Genomic DNA, 23273 nt, shown 5'->3' with positions numbered 1-23273 from the left:
GAGCAGTGCAAGATGATGATTCTGGAGAAACAGAAGAGGAAAGTGAGTTTACTGGTTCACACCCTTCCGTGGTTTTGGCTAAAGCTGCTTACCCTTCATGTAGAGATAGCTGTGAAAATAGGGCGGTCCTGAACCATTGAAGATGGTGACCCGCCCATTACAAAACTCTTCATCTGTATCTATGTAAACATCCACTTCCTCTTCACTGTCCAGAAACTAGAAGAAAAAGAAAAAAAAATACAGGCTATTTGAGTTCTCCTAGTCTCAGGAGAAGTGGAGCAAAGCAACAAGACTGCAGAAGTCATATGATCAGAAGGTGCAAAACCACACATACTCCCTTTATGAAGAAAGCAGTACAGGAGAAATAGAGGCTTGACAGCTTACCCATTAATGCCTAAAGCAAGACTGTCCAGGGAGCATGGAGTTTTCATGCCAGAAAGGAGAGTGACATTTGGCAGTGGATACAGCTAGAAAACTCCAGTTACCTGCAATAACAAACCTTCCTCTTCCAGGGCAGAGCCAACAGTTCAAAATCTAATTTAATAGGATCAGGAGAGAATTTTCCATTTTGGAGGATTTTTCCAAAGCTGTCTGCTAGTAAGTGCCTCTGGCACTCAGACAGGCCAGGATGCTGGATAAGATGAGCATTGATCTAAACCCAGCAAGGAAATGCCTACAACTTCCAATTGCTTTTGGTTTACTAGGAAAAAAAGCACATTCTAGAATAACTGAACTCTAAAAGCACAGATCTAAATTACTTAAATAACAGTATAGCGTTTATTCATTCCTGTTCTCCAAGTAGATAATGGCCCTCAGTCAAAAGAAAGTACTTCACACTTGAAATCCCAAATTACCCTATCATTTCCTTCACCTTAAACACAACTTCCTGTGATTGGTTGTATTAGTTTAATATTGATAGAGGCAGCAATCCCTTTCCTTTCCCAAATGTATGTTACTCTTCTTCATTTTTCTCCTCTTCTGTCTTCTCTCTGCTATCCTTTTGCCATCTATCCTGTCTGCCCTCCTCTTCCACTCCTTCATTTTCCATCTCTTGCTGTTAAGTTTCAAAAAGCAGGTACTGCTGACTCAGCAGGTACTGATGGCATCCTGACTGAGCTGCAGTTAATTCTTTCCATGGCTTATGCCATGACTTAGTAGCAACTGAATTTTTCATGAGTCTTACTCATTGAGGAACCTAGTAAAATCCTCTACTTTTATTTATGTTTTAAGAAAAATGGTAGAAACTGGCCTAGACTGTGATAAGCACTGTGACAAAATGATTCTAGACTTGATGATTACTTGATGAGTGAGACGCACACACAGAGAAGGTACCTAAGGAACGAAGACTTTTATTCAAGCAGAGCTAACCATAAAAATCTGGTGGCTGACATTAGGGAAATGCAAACAGGAAAAAATCATGGAGCTTTTTAAGAGGCTTAAAATCTGCCATTGGAAAAGAACAGCAAAGGAAGAAAATTTAATTCCTTAAAACAATTAAATCTATTTTCTAAAAGATATCTGTAGTTCAAATTCAAGTCCCTGCTTTCAGGGACATCATTTATCTCAAGTATTTTTGGGGCCCCCACTGGCATTATATCTGAATGCCTCAAAATCTTCCATGGGCTTATCATCCTGATCTGTTAGGGGATTTATTATCGTATTATTAAGCAGTTGCTTAGGGCGCTCAGGGCCTAGTTTGGGATCTAAGCCAAGATCCTTCAAGTGCCAGGCTAACAGGCCATCTTCCTACCCTGTCATGCCCTCTGCTGTAGGATTGCTACAGTAGGTGCAGTGGTCTTGGTTGTGTGCACTGGACCCACCCAGGATCAGCACAGCGATCTCTTCTAGCCTTAGAATAGCTTAAGTGCATACAGCAGCTGAAAATAAAACCTTGACTGAATCCTGTAACAGGACAAGGACAAGAGAAATTTTTGTGATGGAAACAAATCAAACCCCAGTCTTTCTCTTTTAGTTTCCTCTTGTGGTTGTCCTCTGGAAGCTCAGACTACTGTGAAATCTCTCTGCAGTAGAACATATGCTAGAAGTAGATGTTAGCTGCCTGGCTTTTACTCTTCCTAGAGGGTGTTAAGCTAATACATGGTGATGAAAACAATCTGAAATAGCCTAGGTAACTATGTGCTAGCTTGTGTGCCAGTAATGCCAGAAAGTCACGTCCTCTGCCCTTCAGATAATTCGTATTTACCTATACATCACCCTTCTCTTTTTTCAAGCTGATCACTGATGTAAGAGAGAGTTGCATATTAGTTGCAATACTTAGAGCAAGCAAGCATATTGTACTTGTAGTACAGAAGGCGAGGTATAAACATCAACAGTGTCACACTCACGTTTGGAAAAGCAAAGGGAGGGATTCTTACCGAGTCCAGGCTGCCACGATTGGAGTCCATGCTGGTGCCATGGGAGTGTCTCAGGATTTCCTCACCATTCAGAGGCTCAGCTGAGGCACTACCTGCATCTCCGCAGCCATCAAACTCCTCATGGTCATAGTCAGACTCCACATCCAGAGGCAAACTGTAAAACGGCTCTCCCACCTCTCCACTGTTACTCCTCAGTGTATCCAAGACAGTGCTGGAAATGCTTTCCCCTGGGTCAGATAGGGCAGCCTGCTCCTTGGGACTAGCGGTTCTTTCCACAGGTTGGCCTGGAGCAATGACAGCCTCTCCAACTTCCCTTTGGAGAAGTGACAGGTTTGTGTCCACCTCCTCCTCTGAGTAGTTATCACTGTTTCTTGTGCTGTTCTGATTCAAGACCACCAAACTGGAAGTTGGCTGTCCCTCATCATCAGCATGAAAACCCTCATCCACTTCTTCTTCAGCCAATGGTGCCACCAGACTACAGTCTATGTTGAGTGTCCCCTCACTGGAGAGTGAGTGCTCTAAATTCTGCACACTTTCATCCAGATTGCCAAAATCCAGCAGCTCCAAGAACTCCTGGGCAACTCTAGATGCCTCCTTTTCCAGCCTCTGGATCTCTTCTTCTCTCTGCCGATTGATTTCATTCCTGGTGTTTTCACAGATGATGGACATGTGATCCTCCTTCTGTTTCTGCAACTTCTCAATCTCTTTCTCCAGTCTTAAGATCTCCTCCATCTGATGTCTCTCTTCTTCTTGCAGGGGAATATCTGCCTCCTCAGTCTTTACTAGTTCCACCTTAAAGAATTTGTCACAATATTAAAGTTAAAGCTGTTTCTTTAACTTACAGGTGGTCCTTGCCTGGACCTTCCATTCTTCCTATCTCCTGTGTTTGTCTTGCACTTCCCTTCTGCAAAAAGATGAACCTAAGTATCCTCTCCTTTTCTGTCTGGCAACTGCAATCATCCATGGTGTAAAAGTTAAAGGTAGATTTGCTGGATTATCAGCTACCTTCTTTCTTCCAACAACCTACTCCTTTTCTGAATGGTGCAAAATAGTTGACTGGAATCAGTGAATTTTTAGAAGAGTCTGTCAGCTGCTCTGTACACTAGAATTTGGATAGAAGCATCCTGAAAGTCCTTGCTCCCTTTTTGAACCATCTCACATGCACACACGTAGACATATAGGGGAGAACAACTATATATGAACACATATATGCATAACCTGTTTAAGAGACTTCCTGTGCCACCAATGGGCTGAGTATCTCCCAGGTATATCATCAAAAAAATTGGAGATTTTGTTGCTTGCTGAGTTGGGGGTCTGACCATCAGAGTCTGGGTCTGGAAGGGATATTGCAGTGAAGTGGGACTGTATCCTCCCCGAACCCACCCCACCAAAGCGCTATCTTGAATTTCTTGGCATTAGTCAGCATCTCTGACTGATGATGGATGGCAGGCTGCTGAGGATTCTGCCTGTTCCTCTATTCACCATACTAAGGGAACTGAAGAAATTTCTAGCAACTGCACAATAGTTTGAAGACAGAAGATACTGGTAACTGTCATTGAAGTTTAGCTATAACATAAAGCCACCCTCCCATCCACTGAAGATGCTGAAAACAGAAACATACAGAAAAAAAGCAAAAATAAGTTCTGAAGGATTCCATGTACTTCCAGACAGGAAGGTGACAATGCAGCCAATGAACTGGTTCCTTTCAGCCACAGCCATCGTTTTCTTTGTGATTTACCTTGTTGCTTGTTCTCTATTTGACTCTTACTTGTGCATAAATAAATTGTTATATTCTAATGTTTCATCTCTTCTGAACAGAACTGGCCCAAAACTGGGGAACAAATGGTATGGGAAAACAAATCAGAAGATATATAGCCGTTTTCACACACCTCAGGTTAGGTGGTCTGTTCTTCTGAACTATCAGGTACCAACAAACAATTAGATCAGTTACAAGGGGTTTATTTTAGCTGTGGCAACAGCCTTGTACACTCCTTATTTTGGCTGTTACAGGCAACAATCCAGCAAAACAGACTGTGTCACAGTGCAGCACACCACAAGGTCATGTAATAAGCTCAGGCAGTAGAGAGAAAAAAAGGATGTTGCACGCTCAGTACTGAAATATTCAAATAGGAACTATGCAAGCTGGTACATGAGTTGTGGGGGGAAAAAAGCTTGCTAGCTCTATGCACTTCTGCCAAAGCCAAACACCTGCATGTTGTGAGGGAACAAAGCCCATTTTCTAAACAGTGTTGCCACAATAAAGTAGCGCTATTTGCTCCAGGGGGAAGTGTAGGCAATGGAGGACCCTTCACAGATCCTCAGAGGAGACATATGGAAAGAATAAACTACTAAACTTACCTGAGCCACCTGGAGTAGAGCATTCAGTTGCTCCTTTTCTCTGTTAAAAGCAAGACATGATAGTCAGAGATACATGCAGCTCTCCTGGATGAAGCTTTAAGAATTACATAGACACATCATCAGTCCATGGTTAGGGTTAAAACGAGGTAGTTATTGTAAGACAGACTTAGGAGTTTTTGTAATTTAGTGAAACATGAATTCCTCTGTGGTTGGCATGACCTTTATTGATACAACAGATTTTCCCCACGCACTTAACTTTCAGATCGATCAGGAAGCTGGATTAACTGGAACATGAGAGGAAGGACGTTGGAAACAGTGACAGAAAGACAGATCAGTTAGATTCATGATAAATGTGCACTGAAGCCACTGAGCATAGTGGGAAGTGCTGTAAGTCTATGGATATTAAATGAGGCACCACATGTTTAATTCAGAGATTTCAGGAAACTCTGTGTTTGTTTTGTTGAAAAAGAACTATTATAATACAAGCGCTGGGACTGTGTTTTGTTTTGCATTCAATATACTATTTAAGCCCAAGAAAAATTTACCAATTTTTTGTACTCTGTGAAATGGCTAAGCGGAAGGCTTTCTATCTTGAAGACCTTGGTCCTCCAGCTTACATAACTTAACTTCTCAGTTTACAAGTAAAGGCTGTAAGAGTCAGAGTTTGTTGGTAAACATGACTAGAGGAAGAAATTATCCCACGGTGCTGCATCTCCACCCAGACTAAAAAGGTAGTACTTTAAGGGAAAGCTGTCACCATGACCATTTTGTCCATGGTCAGCATGCTACAAGCAACTGAACTAGTAGACAGACAAATGCCAGGGTCATGCATATGCAGTAGTGATAGGACATGGCTGTATGGCAGCAGCTTCCCATAGCAACCACTGTGTAGCTAAATTCAGACAGGCAGTGGTAACTTTCAAACCTATAATTCAATCTCACTCAGAACAGGAGGGCAACAACAGTTATTTCCCAGGCCCTACAGCTTTTCCCAGCCAAATTCTAAACTGCAGCTGCAAGTCACAATGTCCTTAGGCCTCTCACTTTCTCTCTTTCTCTAAATAAATAATTCAGGGCATGTTTGCAATGAAAACTGACATAAGTGGGACTGAGAGGGTTCCAGCTCTCCTGAAAGATCTCTACTGGTAACAGCAAGTTAACCAACTGCCTTAAATAATATGAGGGTGCAAGAAGCAGAGCAAATCAGACATACCACCTACAACCTGCACACTGATCAGTTCAACTGTTCCTCACTTTTTGTAGGTCTCTGATACTTCTTGCTGGTCTCCATCCATCCTCATACTCTTTCTGAAATGTGGTATCTGAACTAGGGACAGTACTCCAACTGAGGCCTTATCAATGCCAAGCAGAGCAAAAGAAACACTCCACATCTTACAGAAACAATCTTGTTTATATATGGCATTTGCTTTCTCTCACTACAGCATGAACTGGTGACTAATATTCAGCTTAAAACCTCCAGACCATCTTCCTGATGTTGAACTAGTCGTTCCTCCTCTTCTCTTTGTGCATTTGATTATTCCTAACTGTAGATCTGCATACTTGCCTGTAGTGAACATTAATCTATATTTTCCAGACCATTTCTTCAATTTGCCAGAATTCTTTTGAATTGTGATCCTGTCTGGCTATACACTTGCAGACCCTCATCAGATGGTATTATCTGCAAATTTAATAAGCATACTCATATTTCATCATCCAACTTATTATGAAAATATTGCATTAATATTGCATCCAGCACAGACTCCTGAAGAATCCCATCCAGTAGTTCTCTTTTACTTAACAGATTACTACCATTGTTTACTAATAAAAATGCATTTTTTTCATCAGCTAAAACACCAACACTACTCTGATTTCACCTAGCTTTATTGAAACCACATTCCTACTAGTGTCTTATGAGTATTGTCAGAATATGCCAAAGCCCTTACTAAAATCAAGATACCTATCCTCTTATGGCTTTTCCTTATTCACAAGGCATTTCATAAGCTATCACAGAAAGAAGTAGATAACTTTGATATTGTTTGTTCTTCAAAAATCCATGTTGGCTCTTACCTCCTTGTCATCAAGCACTTACAACTGCTTGTTTCAGTATTTGGCTCTATGTTTTCCTGAAATTGAGGTTAGGCTGACTGGCCCAGAATTCCTGGTTCTTCCTTTTCCACATTTTAAAAGGGGATCAATTATGTTTGTGTTTTTCCAGTTTTATGGAACCTCCACTACTATCCACAAAGGAGGAGAAAGATAATAGGTGTTCATTCAAACTGCTTCAGCCAGTTCTCAAAGTACCTAAACATTAATTTCACCAAGTTCAGATGACTTCTTTTTAATCTGATTTATCTGAGTATTCTCTAATATTTTCTTTCCCTAATGTGTTCTGAATTCTTGCAGATCTGTATGGTGCTTAGTGTCCAATACCTAATTTTTTTGGGCAAGACAAATAAAAATATCATTAAGCACTTCAGCTTTTTCAACATTATAATTTGTTTTTCCTCTTGAACAGTAGACCAAATTGCCCCTTGTTTCTCTTTTACTGTTAGGGTACGTACAAAAATTGCTTGTTAAATTTTAATTTCCTAGCTAGTTATATCTCATGTTGCACCTTAGTCCTTCTGATTTTGTCTTTGTATAGGTGTGTTGGGTTTTCTTCCCCTTGTTCTCAGTAGATTAGCCAATTTCCAATTTCTATGCACTTCCTTCTCATTTCTGAGGTTAAATCCTGAACTTGTAACAAAAGTCCAAAGTAAAAAACATAAAACAGCTATTTATGAAATGCTTAAAACATCACAGGATTTATTTGTTCAAACATATATAACTTTCCCGTAGTTGAAGTTTTATGCTTCTTAAAACAAAAGATTATCTGGAGACCCCCACTTCGGATAGGATGCAGGTAACGAAGAGGACAGCCACTGGTATGTGATGTGCAGGAGTCTCAATAGATGCACTGTGACTGGTCACAGCCTGCACCCTTTCCTTTGTCCGGTTAGCCTTTCCTTTTCCCTCCCTAACCCAACACCCCTATTTCCCTGACGAGAGCTGCCGCAGCAGGAACAGGGAGACCACGTGTATTCCCAGGAGGGTAAGAACTGCAATACCAGTACAGATGCACTGCCCATCTTGCTTTCTGACTTGGCTTTTTGGGCAGACCAGAGACCTGTGAAGTCTGGTACCGTCTTGCAGTGCTAATTCTCCGTGTTTTGGAGGACTGCATAAACCTTCCTCTGCCACTGTGAAGGCAAGGAAAAAAATATGCGTCTCTTTCCAATCAGCAAAATCAACTCCTTCCCTCACACGTACCTTTCAAAGGAGAAAAGACACTAACAAGTAAAAATACTTCAGAATTAGCTTTCCTAAAGGAGGCAGGACACTCCTTTTCCACCCTGCTTTTCCATTCAGAGCCACCTGCATCCCAGCCCGCCTCTGCCCTGGCACTGGGACACTGTTTCAGGGAATTGCCGTCCCCTGTTATTGTCATGCCAAGGCCACCGACCCTCTCTTACACCTTGGCAGTTTCAGTGCTAGGGAACTATGAGTGCAAGATACCATGCTGTACCTTTCCTTCACCTCTTCCCGTTTCCTCCTACGCGCCTCCTCTTCTTGCCATTGTCTTTCCTCTTCCTCTCTTCTGATCAGTTCTTCCTCTTCTCGCCTCCTCCTCTCCTCTGCTTCCAGTTTCCGCCGCTGTTCCTGCCGCAGCAGGTGCTGGTAGAGGCTGCGAGCCAGATGGCCACGCCAGTGCTTCTGCAGGATGACTGCAGCAGCCTTCAGTCGCAGCAAGGCCTTCTTCCAGAAGTATGCTCGGTAGTTCTTTTGGATTATAACAACACTGGCTAGCACCTTTTGATACTTCTTCCTAAAAACAGAACCAGACACTTAACAGGACATGAAGCAGTACACATGCTACATTTTCCATGCCCTGGTATATCAATCAACCTTATCAAGTCCACAGACAAATGGACTTGGAATAATATTGCTCAGGAGTGACACAATTTCTTTTCCTCTGCTGCTGTTACCCACAAATCTTTTTCTCCTTTCTGTCCTGATTTCTGTTTCCATAGGCATCTACTTTTGTGAAGACTGCCTGAGGAAGAAGGACAGATATTTGGAACACGAAAGAGAAGAGCCATGGGCCCAAGGCCTACTCGCACTGCATGCACGTGCACACGTGCACACACTGTGTAAGTAGCATGATCACTCAGTGTGGATTTATTATAGAAAAACATACAAGTGGCCTTACTGTATGAGAACAAATCTTGCCCTACCTTGCCCAGTATCTCATCTTTTAAATGGTCAAAAGGAACTCCGGGAAAAGTGAGTATAAAATGGGGCAAAAACAGATCTTTGTCACATTAATCTAGTGTTGTTTGGGGGAGAACAGAGTGATACAACTTTGCTGAATGTAAACCTGTTGACATAACAGGCTTCCATAAAGCATGTACTCATATTGAACAACATTTTGCTTAAACAATAATAAAATCAGCTTGGTGCTTTAAACAAACCCAAAACATGGTTAGGGCCCAAAATAAAAGAATCATCATTCACTATGTTTCTAGTCTGGTGTAGTCCTAGAAGAGTCAGTTCTTGCCTCTGCATTACTAAATATTTTTACCAAGAACCTGAAATAGTAATAAAAAAAAAAAATCACTGGTGGAAATCTGTACATGATACACAAACTGGGCAAGTAACAAAAGAGTTACTGTTACACGGTAATCTGGATCAATTTGTAAGCTAGATTCAAGCAAACATTAAACTATTAGAAAGGGCCAAACATAAGGCCTTGTATCAAGGAACCAAAGGCCAAACACACCTGATGCGAGATTCTGCATTAGGAATTAGAAAGTTAGGCTGCAGGGATCATCAGCTAAAGGCAAATTCCCAACGCAATGCTATAGGAAAAAGGCTACTAGGATTTTTGTACTTGCAAGCAAGAATACTGTGTAGGAGGGGACTGCACTGCTACTTTTCTCTTGTGTTCAGCACTACCACTCTGTTTCAAGAGCAATGTTAGAATCTCGAGTGATTTCTGAAAAAACAAAACCAGAACTGGAAATCCTGACTTACAGAAAAAGAGATTTCAGGAGCTTGTTCCATTACCTTAGAAAAGAGAAGGTTAAGGAATGGCTTGATCCCAGTCAAAGTACCCACATGAGAACCATTTGGGGGGCATTTCTATTTATCTATAGGGGAAGTAACAAGATTCAGTTGACTTGAAGCTGAAGTCTATTCAGGCTGGAAACAAACTGCGTATTTTTAAAGCAACTGAAGAGATTTATACACCTTAATATACACCATGCTGTAGTGAAATTATCACTGGTATTATCTGAATCAAAATCTACCCTACTCCAAGCTAGAATTTGCACAGGGAAATCCTCTGGCCTGTTTTACACAGGAGCTTAGACTAGCAGGCTGCAGTAATCCTGTGAGGTTTTATAGTCCTAGAAAGCATGCTGGAAATAGCACAGCATTCTCACATATCCTTCACACAGACCTTCTGCAACCCCCTGAGGAAAAGACACACTTCAAAATCCCCTTCCTGGCAATCAAACCCTCTTCAAATGGCAAATGGGCCCATGTTGACAGCTTGCTACCTCCTTGCACATCAGATACATCAGCCCAGACAATAAAATCAGGGGAGGGTTGCAAACAGCTGTAGTGTGCAGAGGTTGCTCTTTTTTTCTGTAAAGATCAAGTCAAAGGGAGGAAACAGAGAGAAAAGAAAAGGGAAGAGGTGATAAGAATGGGGAGGTTTTTGATGAATTGCTCTTGGGCTGTAGTTCCCTCGCCCCTACTCCCGCTGTCCTCCCTGCCGCCTGCACATGGGGTGTGAACAGCTGCACATGCACCCTCTGCTAAGGCAGATCTAAGTGCATCAAAAAGGGCACTCTGACTTCTACGAAATGCATCTGCCAGAAACTCTGTCGACTGCGATGTGTGCCAAGCCCTGCCCAGCTACAGGCCAGCTCTGCCTGCTAATCTGCCAGACTGAAGTGCCCCCTCCTTCCTCCTGACCACAGCAGAGCTCACAGGCGCCATTCAGCTGAAGCTGCTGCACACAGCCCATGTTTCATGCCCCATGTTCAGCCTCCCACTCTCCCTCTTGCATTGCCCAAACAAATTCAGCCTGCACTGCACATAGAGGAGTTGGGAGACATCCTGACTGTGTATCACAAGAAAGGGCGGCATGACTGCGAGCTCCGACGCTGCCTTTGGAATTTAATTATTCTGTTGATGAGCTATAGTTGGCAGTTATGTCTCCAAGGACCAGAGACCACATGGCTATCAAGTAATTTCCTATCACCTTCTTACCCTGAGCAATAAAGTCCAGCAGGATCCAGAGACACTGCCAAATTTATACCAAATATTCTTCATGGACCCTGCAAGCCTAGGAATGGTTTTGTGCGTTTTAGCTGGTGAAGCTGTTAGCTGCAGCTCAGAGCTCCATAGTTTTGCTACGGATAACAGGGTCATTTGCATGGGCTAGATTTTCTTGTCTTACACTGTAGTGACCATTCAGAGACACTAGGCTGCTGGGAGAGAGAGAGCGAAGCAAACCATCCTCCCTAAAGGCTGCTTCCTCAGGCTCTCTGAACAAGTCCACAAAGGAGAAACCAGTAAAATCCTTCTTGTGGCACATGCACCCTTCTTTGCTAGCCTACTTTGCATGAGACCAAACAAATTTAAACACACCTGTTCTTGCAAAACTCACAGAAATGGTATCAAGCTCAAGGCAGCACGTGCTGGTACCCCTTACCTCTGCCCAGCTCTGCCCAGACTGTTCACCACTTGCTCAGATGAACTCCCTCCCGCTGGACCTTCTCCAATACAGGTACAGTGCAACTGGAAACTCTTCACAGAAAAGTTCCAGTCTCTCTCCCTTGCTCTTTTCTCACTCCCTGCTCTCCTCCCCTGCAAAGCCCAGTTGCTTCTAGCTGCTCTGTGAGGATTTCCACTCTGGCTGCACAAACGCGGCATGTTCTGAAGATGGGACTTGGAAGAACAACATGTGGGACAAGGAATCCAGATCTGCAGACCGGAGGGCCACAGGATTTCTAGCCAAGAGGAACGTTGCTGCAACACTATCTCCGTCACAGCCCTGCAGGTCAGCAGTTCCCTTCCCAGGAACTCAGAAAAGCAATAACCCAGTTTGCCCGCAGTGATGTTTCCCAGAAAAATCAGTCTTTCTATGCATGTTAAGCCTTACCCATCTCTCCAAATGCTAGACACAAAGTAAAATAGAGCAGAGGCCCTGACACAAAGAACTTGCAATCTCATGTAGAAACAATAGAGCTAGCTCATTTGTCCTCCTAAGAGGAAATAAATAAATGAATAAAAGCCCCCGAGACCAGTGTGTATTTTGCTGATATGCCACACTGGCAAGGCAGGGTAAAACCTTTGCACACATTTCCCAAAGCAAAATGAGCTACCTGGTGTAACTGGAGCTCTAATAAGAGTGCCTGCTGAAACAGCTCCGCTGGCCAGGGATTTCACCTCCTCACACCCCTAACTGACAGGTGTCTGGAGCAGAGACCAGCCAGGAAAGAGCATCTTACTGGGATTAAGCGTGCATGCCACAGCCATTAAGGAGTCAGCTGTTACACGGACTGCGAGGGGCAGAGGAGGGGCGGTTTGTCTGCAGTTGGTTCTCCCAGCCCTCCCCTGGTCAGGTGCAAAAGGGAGCGGCTGAGAGATTACTGGTGCAAAGCTGGCCAAAAACCAATTTTGAAGAGTTAATTAAAAGGAGAGGGAGATCACGAGGCAAACAGGCAGGGCAAGGAAAGAGTGAGCAAAGGCAGAGCTGAGTGAAAAAGAAGTGATATGCAGGGAGAGCAGTAAATAGAGTTGACAGGCATGAGGGAAAGGAGGGGACCCAAAGCATAGGTGGAGTCCAGCCTAGAAAGCCCTGAAGGCAAGGAAAAGGTGCCTTCAGAGGCAGGCAACGGGTACAGAGGTCTCCGCAGAAACCTGTTGAGCAGAGCATGAGGGAAGGTGCAAGCACGTACAGAATTCAAGAAGAGGTGGCAAAGGTACAGCAAGGGTTTGGCAGAAGTGGTACTGGTGGAGGAGCGGGCAGATGCTGCAGCTCGCCCTTGCAGTAAAGGGGGGGGGGGGGGGGGAAGGAGGGAAGCGATGGCGAGGAGACCAGAGAGCAAAGTAAGGGGTCAAGGCGATCCCGGGCACACAAGCAGAGGGATGGTGGGGCAGCCCACAGCACTGACCTTGCCATGTAGCCCAAGATGTGGGCCCGGATGACTATAGCTGCTTTCCTCAACTCCTCTTCCCGATCCTTCTCCAGCTTCTGCTCAAGAGCTTCCTTCAGGAAAACCTGACGCCACGGGGAGGAGTTTCAATAAACACAAAGAGAGGAAAGAAGTCAGTCCCCGGGAGAGCCGGGAGATTTCATCCCCTGGTGACCAGCACAGAGTGCGCTCTATGTACTGGCGCCCGCGAGCTCTGCTGCAGGCGCTCCAGCGCCAGCCTCGGCGCTTTGCCCCTTTGGGTGCCTTTACTCATGGCACCGGGAAAAAGTTTTGCAGCGACATGAGCCAAACTCTGTGCCCAACCCCCGCCTCCTTTCACTCTGTGGTCAAGACTTAAAAGAGAGAGAGGGAGGGAGCAGAGGAAGGAGGGAAAAAGGAGGGAGGAGGAGGAGAGCCTGTGCTTGTGCCTGCTATTAACTCTTTCCCAGCTGACAGCTTTCCCTGCACAATCTGGCACCTCCCTGCAGCAGGCACTGAGACCAACTTCAATGATTAAATATTTTGCAAAGAAACTGGTCCACACTTCAAGAAAAGGGAGGAACATTTAGATTTCTAGACTCCGGGGAGCAATCTGATCAGCAGTCTTAACGCAAGGCAGCAGGAAAGCTAAAAGTCCTGCCATGGTGCAGCACTGAGCGTGTACCCCCATCCCGCCCTGCTCTGCACAGGAGCCAAAGCACCCCGCCAGCCTCCAGGAACTCTGAGCTGAAGTAGTTCAGCACTGCAGCATGCGTTGGAAGGAACTGACCCCCAGCAGGAGAGGTCTCCAAGTTACTGTATCTGTGATTGTACTTCAGGGTCTAATATTTTCTCTAGCATCCTCCATCACCGGTATTTCAAACCTCTTCTCAGTCTTAATGCTTGGATGAGGGAAGGCAGTGCTATCTTAGAGACAAAGGGACTGAAATACAAGCAAGATAAGGGTATGTTTACATGAACTGTGCTGACATATCTGAGCTACTTTAAATGAGCTGCCTTGCCTGATGTTAGCACGGAGTTCTGCACAGGCCACTTGCTGAAATACATGCTTAGCCGTTTGAGGTCTGCAGCCCGCACAGAGCTCTGGCGCACTGTGGGTATAGTGTTAGCAGTACCCAGGCTAGATTAAAGTTGGCTGAGCTATGTCCGTACAAGCTGCAGTCACAGCCGCAACTGCCATATGGCCATGCTCGTGTGACCTGCCTGACATTGGCTAAGTCACTGCTGGGGCCAGCAAGAGATCCAACTCCCCCAGGAAAGTGCTGCCACACTTGTTAAAGCACTGCCATGAACACAGGCTGTGAACTCACACTCGCCAGTCTGCAGAACTACCTTAATTGGTAAAAACTCCTCTTCTAAATTTACTGGTTCTGTGTGGCCATGCTGAGTGGCCATAGGGATGCTCACAGATTTGAATGGTCATTTAGACCAGTGCTCTACATAAAGTCTTCCCCTCTCCACTGACCTCCCCTTATGCTTCTGTGTATCTTCCCTTCTACCACTGATTTTAGCCTCATCACTTATTTAGGTTCGTTCCTCCCCCCCCCCCCCCGCCCCCCCACAATAACCATCATGTACTGAAGCCTCTCCCTGAGTTAGTGCCTATTGCCACTGGCTTCCTTGGACTCAGCTTTCTCCTGGGGAGCAGTTTGCATTAAGGTGGCCTTAAGAAATTGTCTGTTTTGAATTGACTAAGTAACCATCTACCAAGTAACTTTAAAAGAAAGTTCATTATCAAGGTACCACCAACCATGAAGTTGGCATCCTTCCCTGCAGGTTGTGCATCCACTTCCTCTGTCAGCCTTTTAAAGACTTCTTTGAGACAGGGATTGCTCTTTCCATTACATTTGAATGTGGTCTTGAACACTGTGGACACTTAAAGAACCAAGCAGCAGTCACTCTTTTATCTTCACCATGTTGCAAAAATATTTAGTCCATCAGTGTTTCACTAGCAAGCATAGACTTTGTTGTGCCAGTGAGGAGGAAAAACAAACAAACAAAAAGAAACAGTTGAGGTTTGCAGAGTTCAACAAGACCCACCTATTATGATAGGGTTTTCTATATATACTTGGGGGTGAAAGGTTAATCTCAAATCAGATGAGGCTTGAAGAGGCTTGAAAACAATATCTAGCTATAACCTCGTGGCATTTTGATGTTTTCTTTTTAGCCTCCTCTAGATGACAAGGTAGAGCAAAATGAATTCAAATCCAGAAATATTTTTTACATGCTGTGGAGGTAACTTGGAATTTGGCTGTTTCTCTGTTGTAATTCATGGACACTTTCTGAAAACATGAGATCATTTTCACCTGAGGAAGGAATGATTGGACAAAACATGATAGAAGTAGCCTACATATTCATTTGTACTAGACACTGAGCAAGATTTAAACCACAGTGTGGCAGCACATGAAACAACTATGTTCTTCACAATCTAAATGCCTGCATGCACTGTCAGTGCAGCCATGAACATGTGCAAAGGTTTTGTGTAGATCAGCAGACACAAATGTAACTTTGTGTGCACCCATGTGCAGAGGTATATAGGTGTGATCCTGTGATTCCCTAGAGGATGACATTGGGAAAGGAAGGAGTGGATCATTGTGACCTGGAAGCCACGTAGTCACATGCAGAACCCTCCTCCAACAAATGGGCCCTGCAAAATAGCAGTTAAATGCTTTCAAACAGCAAGAATTACTGCATTAAAGAGACTTAGGAAATCTGTGTTGTGGGTGTGGGCGAGTATGGCAGAAGGTCCAGGAGCATGGAGGGAAAGGCATGAACCTGTGAGCCTCAGTGCTGCTACTTCATCCAAGCACATCCCCAATGAACACCAGCATCCTTAACCCAGCTCTTCCGTTACCACCCTGCCTGTCTGAATCCAAGCCCTCACCTCTACCATGTTACTGGATAAAACCTGCCTTACATACATCAATACCTCTTATGAACATTAATTTGACAATTGCCAGCACAGCAGCTGTTCTATTCTTAATGAAAAACACAAAGATCATCCTGCCCTTCCTCCCCTATTTCCTTTCCCAAGCTTCACAATCCCCTGAACTAATTCACAGAGTCTTTTCCTTCCTCTTCCAAACAATTGCTAGGGATATAATTATCCTTCCATTCATTCTGCAGGAAGTATTCCCCCTTCTATAAGCCTTGCTCCTCATCCACCCCCGATACTCCTTCCCAGGTTACATCCCCTGTTGGCTTGTCACACCTTTCTCAGTTGGCACTTCTGGCTCCATGAGTCAAGGTCAGGTCTCAGCTGCTGCCAGACACTGCTACCTGGGTACCAGAGCTGCACCTGCAGCAGCAGCAGTGACAGCAAGAGCACATCGGGGCACTTTCTCTCCGGGAGAGTGACCCGTGCTCTGTGCACTTTGGCTGATAACTTCACTTCCCCCTCACCCAAAAACCTCTGCAAAACCAGGGCTCTTTTCTTCATCAGCCCAAGTATTCCAGCCCTGTGTTATCTAGCACTGGCTGAAATATAAATGCAGACAAAGCACTTTGTAATCCAAACATGAGACACAACAGCTGAATCCAGGCAGCAGGGAAGGGACTACCAGGAAACAGCACTGCTCCGTGAGGCTGGCAGCAGCCTCCCTGGCCAGCTGCCTTCGTACTACCAGGCTTCCTGGAGCACTGCCGCGAAGGCAGGTCTGCAAGGGAACAGTGAAATGGCTTTGCCACCACCTGAGCATGCTGGAGGATGGGAAGTGACGCGTCCAACAAATGAAATGGCAAAGCAACAGCACCTTGAGCAGCTGGGACTGGCCAGCCTTCAGTATGCTGAGAGATGGCACCAAGGGTGGAACAGGCCAGGACAGGCTTGCCGTGATATATTCCTTAGAATAAGAAAAAGTGCTCCCCTCTACCAGGGTACATAACTCTAATTCAAACCGTGCAGAAAATAAAAACTTCTGCAACCAAACGAGACAGCCCAACTGCTTCTTAACGGATTCCAATTTTCCTTCTGAATCATAAAGGAATAAGGAGATCCAAAGACTGTCATTTTTAATTGTTTCTTTCTTCCCGCAATAGTTGGACCCAATAGTGACCAGTGCCTGGCAGAGAGACTGGTGTTTACCAAAAGTGCTCCATACAGGCCTTTAGCCAATTTTTAGTCTCTAGGACAGAAGCATTCAAAAATATTAAATGAGCATATGTCCAGTGTTTTGGTAAAATCCAAACACATTTTATTTGCTACAACCTACTGTCAGTTTTGTTTTTGCAGAAGGATTGTTTGTGCCTGTCAAGGAGTGGGTGCAAACAGTCAGCTGGACTCAGGCCTTCCAGATGCACAACAGGGAATGAAGAGAATAAAGATCCTATTGCTGCCAGTGGCTCAAGACAGCCTGGATGTCCTGCTTGTCATCAGCCTGTTGTAATCCCTGGACTCCAGCTACACTTATAAATAACCTTGTATGTTCTAAATGTTGGTCCTTGCATGCAGTTCTCTGCTGCCCTTGCTGTAGCCCAGCAATCTCCTATCTCCTGTCACACTAGGAAGAAAATTCAAACTCCCTGTTTTTGAGCTCTAACCAATTCACTCTAAAGCTGCCCAGGCACAAGCAGCTCTGCCACATACATGCACACATACGCGCTCCACACCAGCTGTAACACTAAAATTCTGGGATAGCGGCAGCCACCCAAGCAGTGTGGGTTAACTAGAGAGAAAAATGACTGAAATGCATGTTGGTTTGCAGGGACCAGTGAGGATAGACCAGATTCTCTAATCAAAGGTGGGGAACACTTGAATCCCAGACTGGAAATGTGGCTAAGTGATAAGACCTTCTTTCCTGGACATCAGTGCAGTCACGCAAAGGAAAGTTTTAGAAACCGCAGGTTAACCCATCCCCTTCCCATAACAATAGCCAGAGGTTTCCTTGGTCGTCACATGGCTCACGGCCCTGCCTGCCAACTGGGCTCCCACCATTCTTCTAAGAGGAGGGAGATCTCACCCCCTAAGAAATATTACAGTCTATCCACTTATTATGAAATGATTGCTCAAAGCAGCAAATCTCATTATCTGATCTGCACAAATTCCACTAGGATCACTTCCAGTTCCATTGTAACCCTGGAAATATTCTGGATTATTCTTTTGAAGCAAAAGTGCTGGTTGCTTTGATGGAGCATTGTCTGCTGTCTCTGAACACACACTGCATACTTACCACTTAGAAATGCTGTCTGCACTGCACATCCATTTTGGAATATTTTTGGAAGAATTTATTGGAGTATGCAGAAAGTTGAGTTATGCAAATGGGGAGAAGCATTTGGATACTTTTTCATAGAAAATGTATGCTAATATCTGTGCTAACTGCACAAACCATCAGCTAAACATCCACAGCAGAAAGCTGTCACATATCTGGCCAGCTAGCTACTTATTCACAGTTTAGATATCTACCAAACAGCAGCTCACTGCCTCCCACAAGAATTTTGGTTAGCCAAATACAGTGAAATATTTGGCAGAAGAGGTCACAGTTAACTGCATGTACCATAGGTGATTACAATAACCGCCAAGCTTGCTCTCCTCAGTTCTTTTAAAATCGCATCAGACAAAATAAAATTGATCTGCATTGGTCAACAAGAAAGATTTTAGACAAAAATCTTCTCCACCTTTAGGTACATAATAGGGGAAACATTTGAGATGCTACAGGTCAGCAGTATAGTCCAAAGCATTTCCCGGATCATGACTACTTTGCCACTTCTGCTGACGTGAACCTCTCAGATGCAATTGCATCCCCTTGCAGCAGGACCTGAGCCATTCCTCATCTACCCTGCCCCATGCTGATGAAGTACCTTGGTTTTACCCAACTGCCATTGTTTCTTGCTGCTGTCATAGGTCTGAAGAAGGCCTGCACATAGAGCTTTGCTGTTGTCTAAGGCACTTGCCCCCTTCACAAGCATCTTGTACCTAAGAACCAAACAAAATGTCATGAGATTATGCATGAAATTTACCCTCCTTCCATTAGTCCTTCCCCCCTCTCAGAGATAGATCCCAGCTGGGATCTCCCTTCTTCATGTCTGCCTTCCAATTTGGAAACCTCTGTCCCCAAAGCTTCATTTGTTCCTACCACTTTGGCAATTACTGTTGCAATCCCAGTAATAAAATACAAACTCGTGGGCATTTTTCAGTGAAGAACAACTGTCCTTCTGAAACATATGCTAGCATCAGACATAAGTTATTTTGTTCACTGTAGGGGTGGCATATAATGCGCCTAGAGGCAAAGAGAGTGATGTTCCCTTCTAGCCATAAACTTTAAGAAATCCCTTTGATGCAGATAATTAAAAAAGGAATAATCTCATTCTCCAACATTAATCATCAACTATATTTCCCATTAAAATTTGCTTCGGCCTGCCAGATTAAAAGGTTTTACCATAATGTTTTCCCTTTAATATAGTATGACCAGCTGGGTCTTTCTGAAGGACTGCCTAGCTAGAACCCTTTTGTCTGGTCTCCCTCTGCAAAGCAGGTTCTAAAGTACTGAGATAATTCTTGCAGCTGTACAGTTTCTCTAGTTTTTTTAACATTCTTTCTAAAGTGTTGAAGCAAATGCAGAAAAAAAATATTCCAGCAGGATCCCGTGGACGCCATACAGAGAAAGTACAGATCTGTCAGAGAAAAGGTATCTATCAAAATGTTTTGAATGTGGTAACCACTTCTGTCTCATGAGCACTAGCTGCAATGAGGCACTGGACTACTGCGCCCACCTTAAGAACAAACACAGTGCAATGGCTTTTTCAAAATCACACAAGCAAATCTGTGACAAAGCTAGAAAAAGAATGGACCATTTGGCTGTTTTTCCATTCTTATTCTAAAGGCAGGCAGCCTCCAAAAGGACACCCAGATCAACGTATGATACTGGCAATAAGGGCATGGTCAGAAAAACATCCCACAAATGATCCATATCAGTAACAGCAGTTACAGAGACAACAAACATATAAAATTGTATAGCTTGGGGCTGGTACAGCATGTGGTGCAATGACAGCACTTACCTGCTGAGAAAGTCTTGGAAAAGGCGCCGTATAGGGAAACCTGCTCTTCGAACTTTCACCGTCTCCAGCATCCCTGAGTATCGGAGCTGATTTAGAACAACAGCTGGGTTGAAGAGGTTTGGTGCCTATGCAATGATCCAGATTCAAAAACAGGCCAGAAGAGAGATGGAATAAGTATTGATCTTGGCATTACTTTGCTGACTGGAATGGCAACTGTTTATGTGAGCACAGACAATTACATGCTGTACATCCATTTATGTGTAGAAAGTCAACCCAGCATATTTGGGCATCCCAGTTGAAAAAGGGGAAATTTGGCTCAAGGGGAAAAGCAACCTCACAACGCTACGTGGTGCAGGATAAGAGATGAAAGGGACATGGGCAGAGTCTGGAAAAAAGCAGTCTGCAGACTGCTGTCATTTGGATCACAGCAGCAGAGCAATGATACAATATGCTAACACATACAAAAGGCAGAACCCCAGCCCCAGTCTCTCTGCAGTCATGCAGAAGACCCTCTTAGTCTTCTACTGCCAAAACTGGGGACAAACTGCAGAAAGTTTTTCTGGCATAAAGCCCCCAGCAGGCTTTCCTCTGCCCATGTCATACATGGTTTCAAAACACACAAAGAAAATGATCTGTTGCTAGCTCCCCACCCAGTCTAGTTAGCAGTGTAGCCTCCTGCCATGGCTCACAGTGCTGGCAGGACACTTGTTCCCAGGCCAGCTCGTCTCTAAGCACCCAGACTTGTTCATGAAGCAGCCACCTCCTCTGCCCCAGAGCCAGGGATCTGCAGAAGACGCTTCCTACCGCACCAGCCCTGCATTCCAGAGCAAATGGTCTGCAGGCGCCATAAAACGAAGCAATCGCCGCTTTTACCAAACCTGCAGGCTCTGCACAAGCCTGGCTCAGCATCCAGGCTCTGTCAGCACATAGAGAGATGGGACTGGGTACATACTCAGCATGCAGCCTTTTCATCCGATTACAAAGAGGAGGCTGCATTTTTCCGCAACCATAAAACAACCAGAAGGAAAAAGGGAAGGAGAGGGGGAGCTACACTTATCCCCAGTTTGGACCCTCGCAGAAGCATCCATCAGTTAGCTGTTTGTGCAAGTGCGTGCTCATAGGGGCCTGTGTTGCATGCACGCATCTTTCTGGAAGAAAGACTTGCCTTTTCTGTATTTGGTTTGATGCAGCGGATGAAGAATGGGTTGGAAGTACTAAGCGTGGCCATCAGGGAATGGAGCGAATCCTGAAAAACAGCAAGACAAAACCCAAGGGATCAGTCACAACAGAAGGGAACAGGGGCTGCATTTGATGCAATAGGGTCTTCATGTAGCTCTCCCATTCCTGATATCTTCCTTTGATTCTGCCTACTAAAATTGATCTTTTCTTATCCCATTTTCTTCTTCAAGTAACAGGGCAAAATGATGCTAAATTGAAAATAATGAAAGGATAGGTCATGCCTCTGTTCGAAAAGTGTTCCTCAGCAGCTGAAACAAGGAGTATGCAATCACCTCTCTTTTCAACAATTTAACTTATTTTAAAAAATGAGAGTAGATTCATCTATATATAATATTGTGGGATTTAATGCTGTGACACAGAAAGCCTGCCCTCAGTAACTCAGGAAAGATCCCTTCCTGTCCAAAACATACCCACATAGTTACTTTACTGTAATAGCATTAAGGGTACATGGCCATCCTTGTTCGCCAAGCTATATAGCCAATTTGAATTATTGTTACAAGTCTTTCAAACTTTAGACACTGGAAACTAAAGCTGTGAAACTAACAGAAGTCTGCAGACAGGCTCGGGGGCGAGATTCACATTTGTGGGGTTCGCCCTACAAAGTCTTCTTGGAATTGTCACTATGGCCGTGAAAGACGTGGATGAAACAGGACACGTACACTTAGCTGAAACACCAAACCAACACGAAGGGTCAGAAAACCTCAAGAGCTTTAGATACTTAGCAAAGTATTCTTGCTGCTCTTTTCCTCTGCCACCCTGCTCGTTCTCAACATCTCGCATTTTACACCAGTCAGAGAAATCCTTGGGGCAGTGGCACTGTCTTTTTTTAGCTCTACAACATTCCTGCACATTTTCAGTGCTGGACAAGAAATGAGAGTGAATGACTCCTCTTGGCCGCAGGCCTCGCTTTACCCATCTGCTCCTCCCAGCAGCCTGCTGCTCTCTTGGAAAACATCCTACCCTGAACTGGGAACTGACAGTCGGTCTGCGCCGCTGGGTGCCCATCTTCAGTGTCTCTTCACTGCAACGGCTGCAGACTCTTTCAAAAAGATCATAGATGAAGTCCAGCCTGAGGGTGAAGAAAAGAATTAAAGTTGAAGGACACCCGTGAGCCGTGAGATGATGACTCTCATTCTTAATTATCACCTGTCCCAGTGCAAAACACCCCATTTTTACCTCTGCTGTGCCACAGAGTGGCTGCAGGAGGCAGTTTGGCTGGGCACGTCAGTGAGGAATTTAATTCTTTCCATCTGGCCGCCCAGGTCCCACAGACGGCCCTCTGTGCTGGAAGCCGGAAACCCCATCTCACCCTGTCAAACCCCGGCAAGAATGTCCATCTGCGCTGGCCAGCACACCTCCCTCTGGCTGTATGCCCCCAAGCGGAAGCTACCTTGAGGATACTCCAGCTAGACTGCACGCTTCCTCCTGCCACCCCCTCCTGAGCGAGCTCTCGTGGCTCGCACCCTTGGTGCCCCAGCCATGCTCCCACAGCTGCAAACACAGCCCTCCTGCGGCCGGAGGAGTGCTAGAGCTACACTTCGTGTCGGCCAGCTCTGTGGGATCTTCTGCCACCTTGCCTCTCCTTAGGCAAGGGTGCTGGTTCTTACGAAAGGACATGAAGTTCTTCAGCACTGCTTCTGCCAGTTTGTTGTTACGACCATTTCTAGCAGAATTTCCCTTTCCGGCTTGCTGAAAAACCCTGAGCCCTTTTGTAATGCTCGATACTGACAATCACAATTCTAGCTCCAAGCCCTGTGTGAAGTGTTCCCCAGATGCCACTGTCCAAGTAAGGCAGCTAAGAGAGCAGCTTGTACTCGGCTCCCATGGGCTGTGGCAAGGCTGCTCATGGTGCAAACTCTGCAGCAGACTTCAGGGCAGATGCAACACTGAAACAGTCTCATCAGCCTGGGGCCCAAATGCAATACAAGCACCATGGTAAGAGGCATATGGTGGAGTCAGTACTCAGAAACTTCTGGGGTCCATCACAGCAATTAATGCCTCTCTCCTCCTGCTAGGCCCCACTTCTGCCTTCCAGACATCGCTGAAGGTCAAAGTCAGC

General features: G+C 44.8%; 1 protein-coding gene across 1 annotated transcript in view; it reads right to left on the bottom strand.

The window, feature by feature from the left end:
- The window catches only part of LOC112980077 (unconventional myosin-X-like), a 101808-nt gene that overhangs the window by 27033 nt on the left and 51502 nt on the right, over nucleotides 1–23273 (bottom strand). Inside the window, exons 18-26 of the mRNA XM_026094713.2 lie at nucleotides 22175–22283; nucleotides 21141–21221; nucleotides 19976–20100; nucleotides 18779–18893; nucleotides 12962–13068; nucleotides 8299–8598; nucleotides 4734–4773; nucleotides 2376–3167; nucleotides 93–216 (exon numbers count right to left, since the gene is read on the bottom strand). Of these exons, the coding sequence (XP_025950498.2) occupies nucleotides 93–216; nucleotides 2376–3167; nucleotides 4734–4773; nucleotides 8299–8598; nucleotides 12962–13068; nucleotides 18779–18893; nucleotides 19976–20100; nucleotides 21141–21221; nucleotides 22175–22283 (1793 nt within the window). The remainder of the gene's footprint in view (nucleotides 1–92; nucleotides 217–2375; nucleotides 3168–4733; nucleotides 4774–8298; nucleotides 8599–12961; nucleotides 13069–18778; nucleotides 18894–19975; nucleotides 20101–21140; nucleotides 21222–22174; nucleotides 22284–23273) is intronic.

Source organism: Dromaius novaehollandiae, chromosome 7, assembly GCF_036370855.1.
Source record: "Dromaius novaehollandiae isolate bDroNov1 chromosome 7, bDroNov1.hap1, whole genome shotgun sequence".
Taxonomy (NCBI): domain Eukaryota; kingdom Metazoa; phylum Chordata; class Aves; order Casuariiformes; family Dromaiidae; genus Dromaius; species Dromaius novaehollandiae.
The sequence above is the reverse complement of the archived record's forward strand: the minus strand, read 5'-3'. Positions and strand labels throughout refer to the sequence as shown.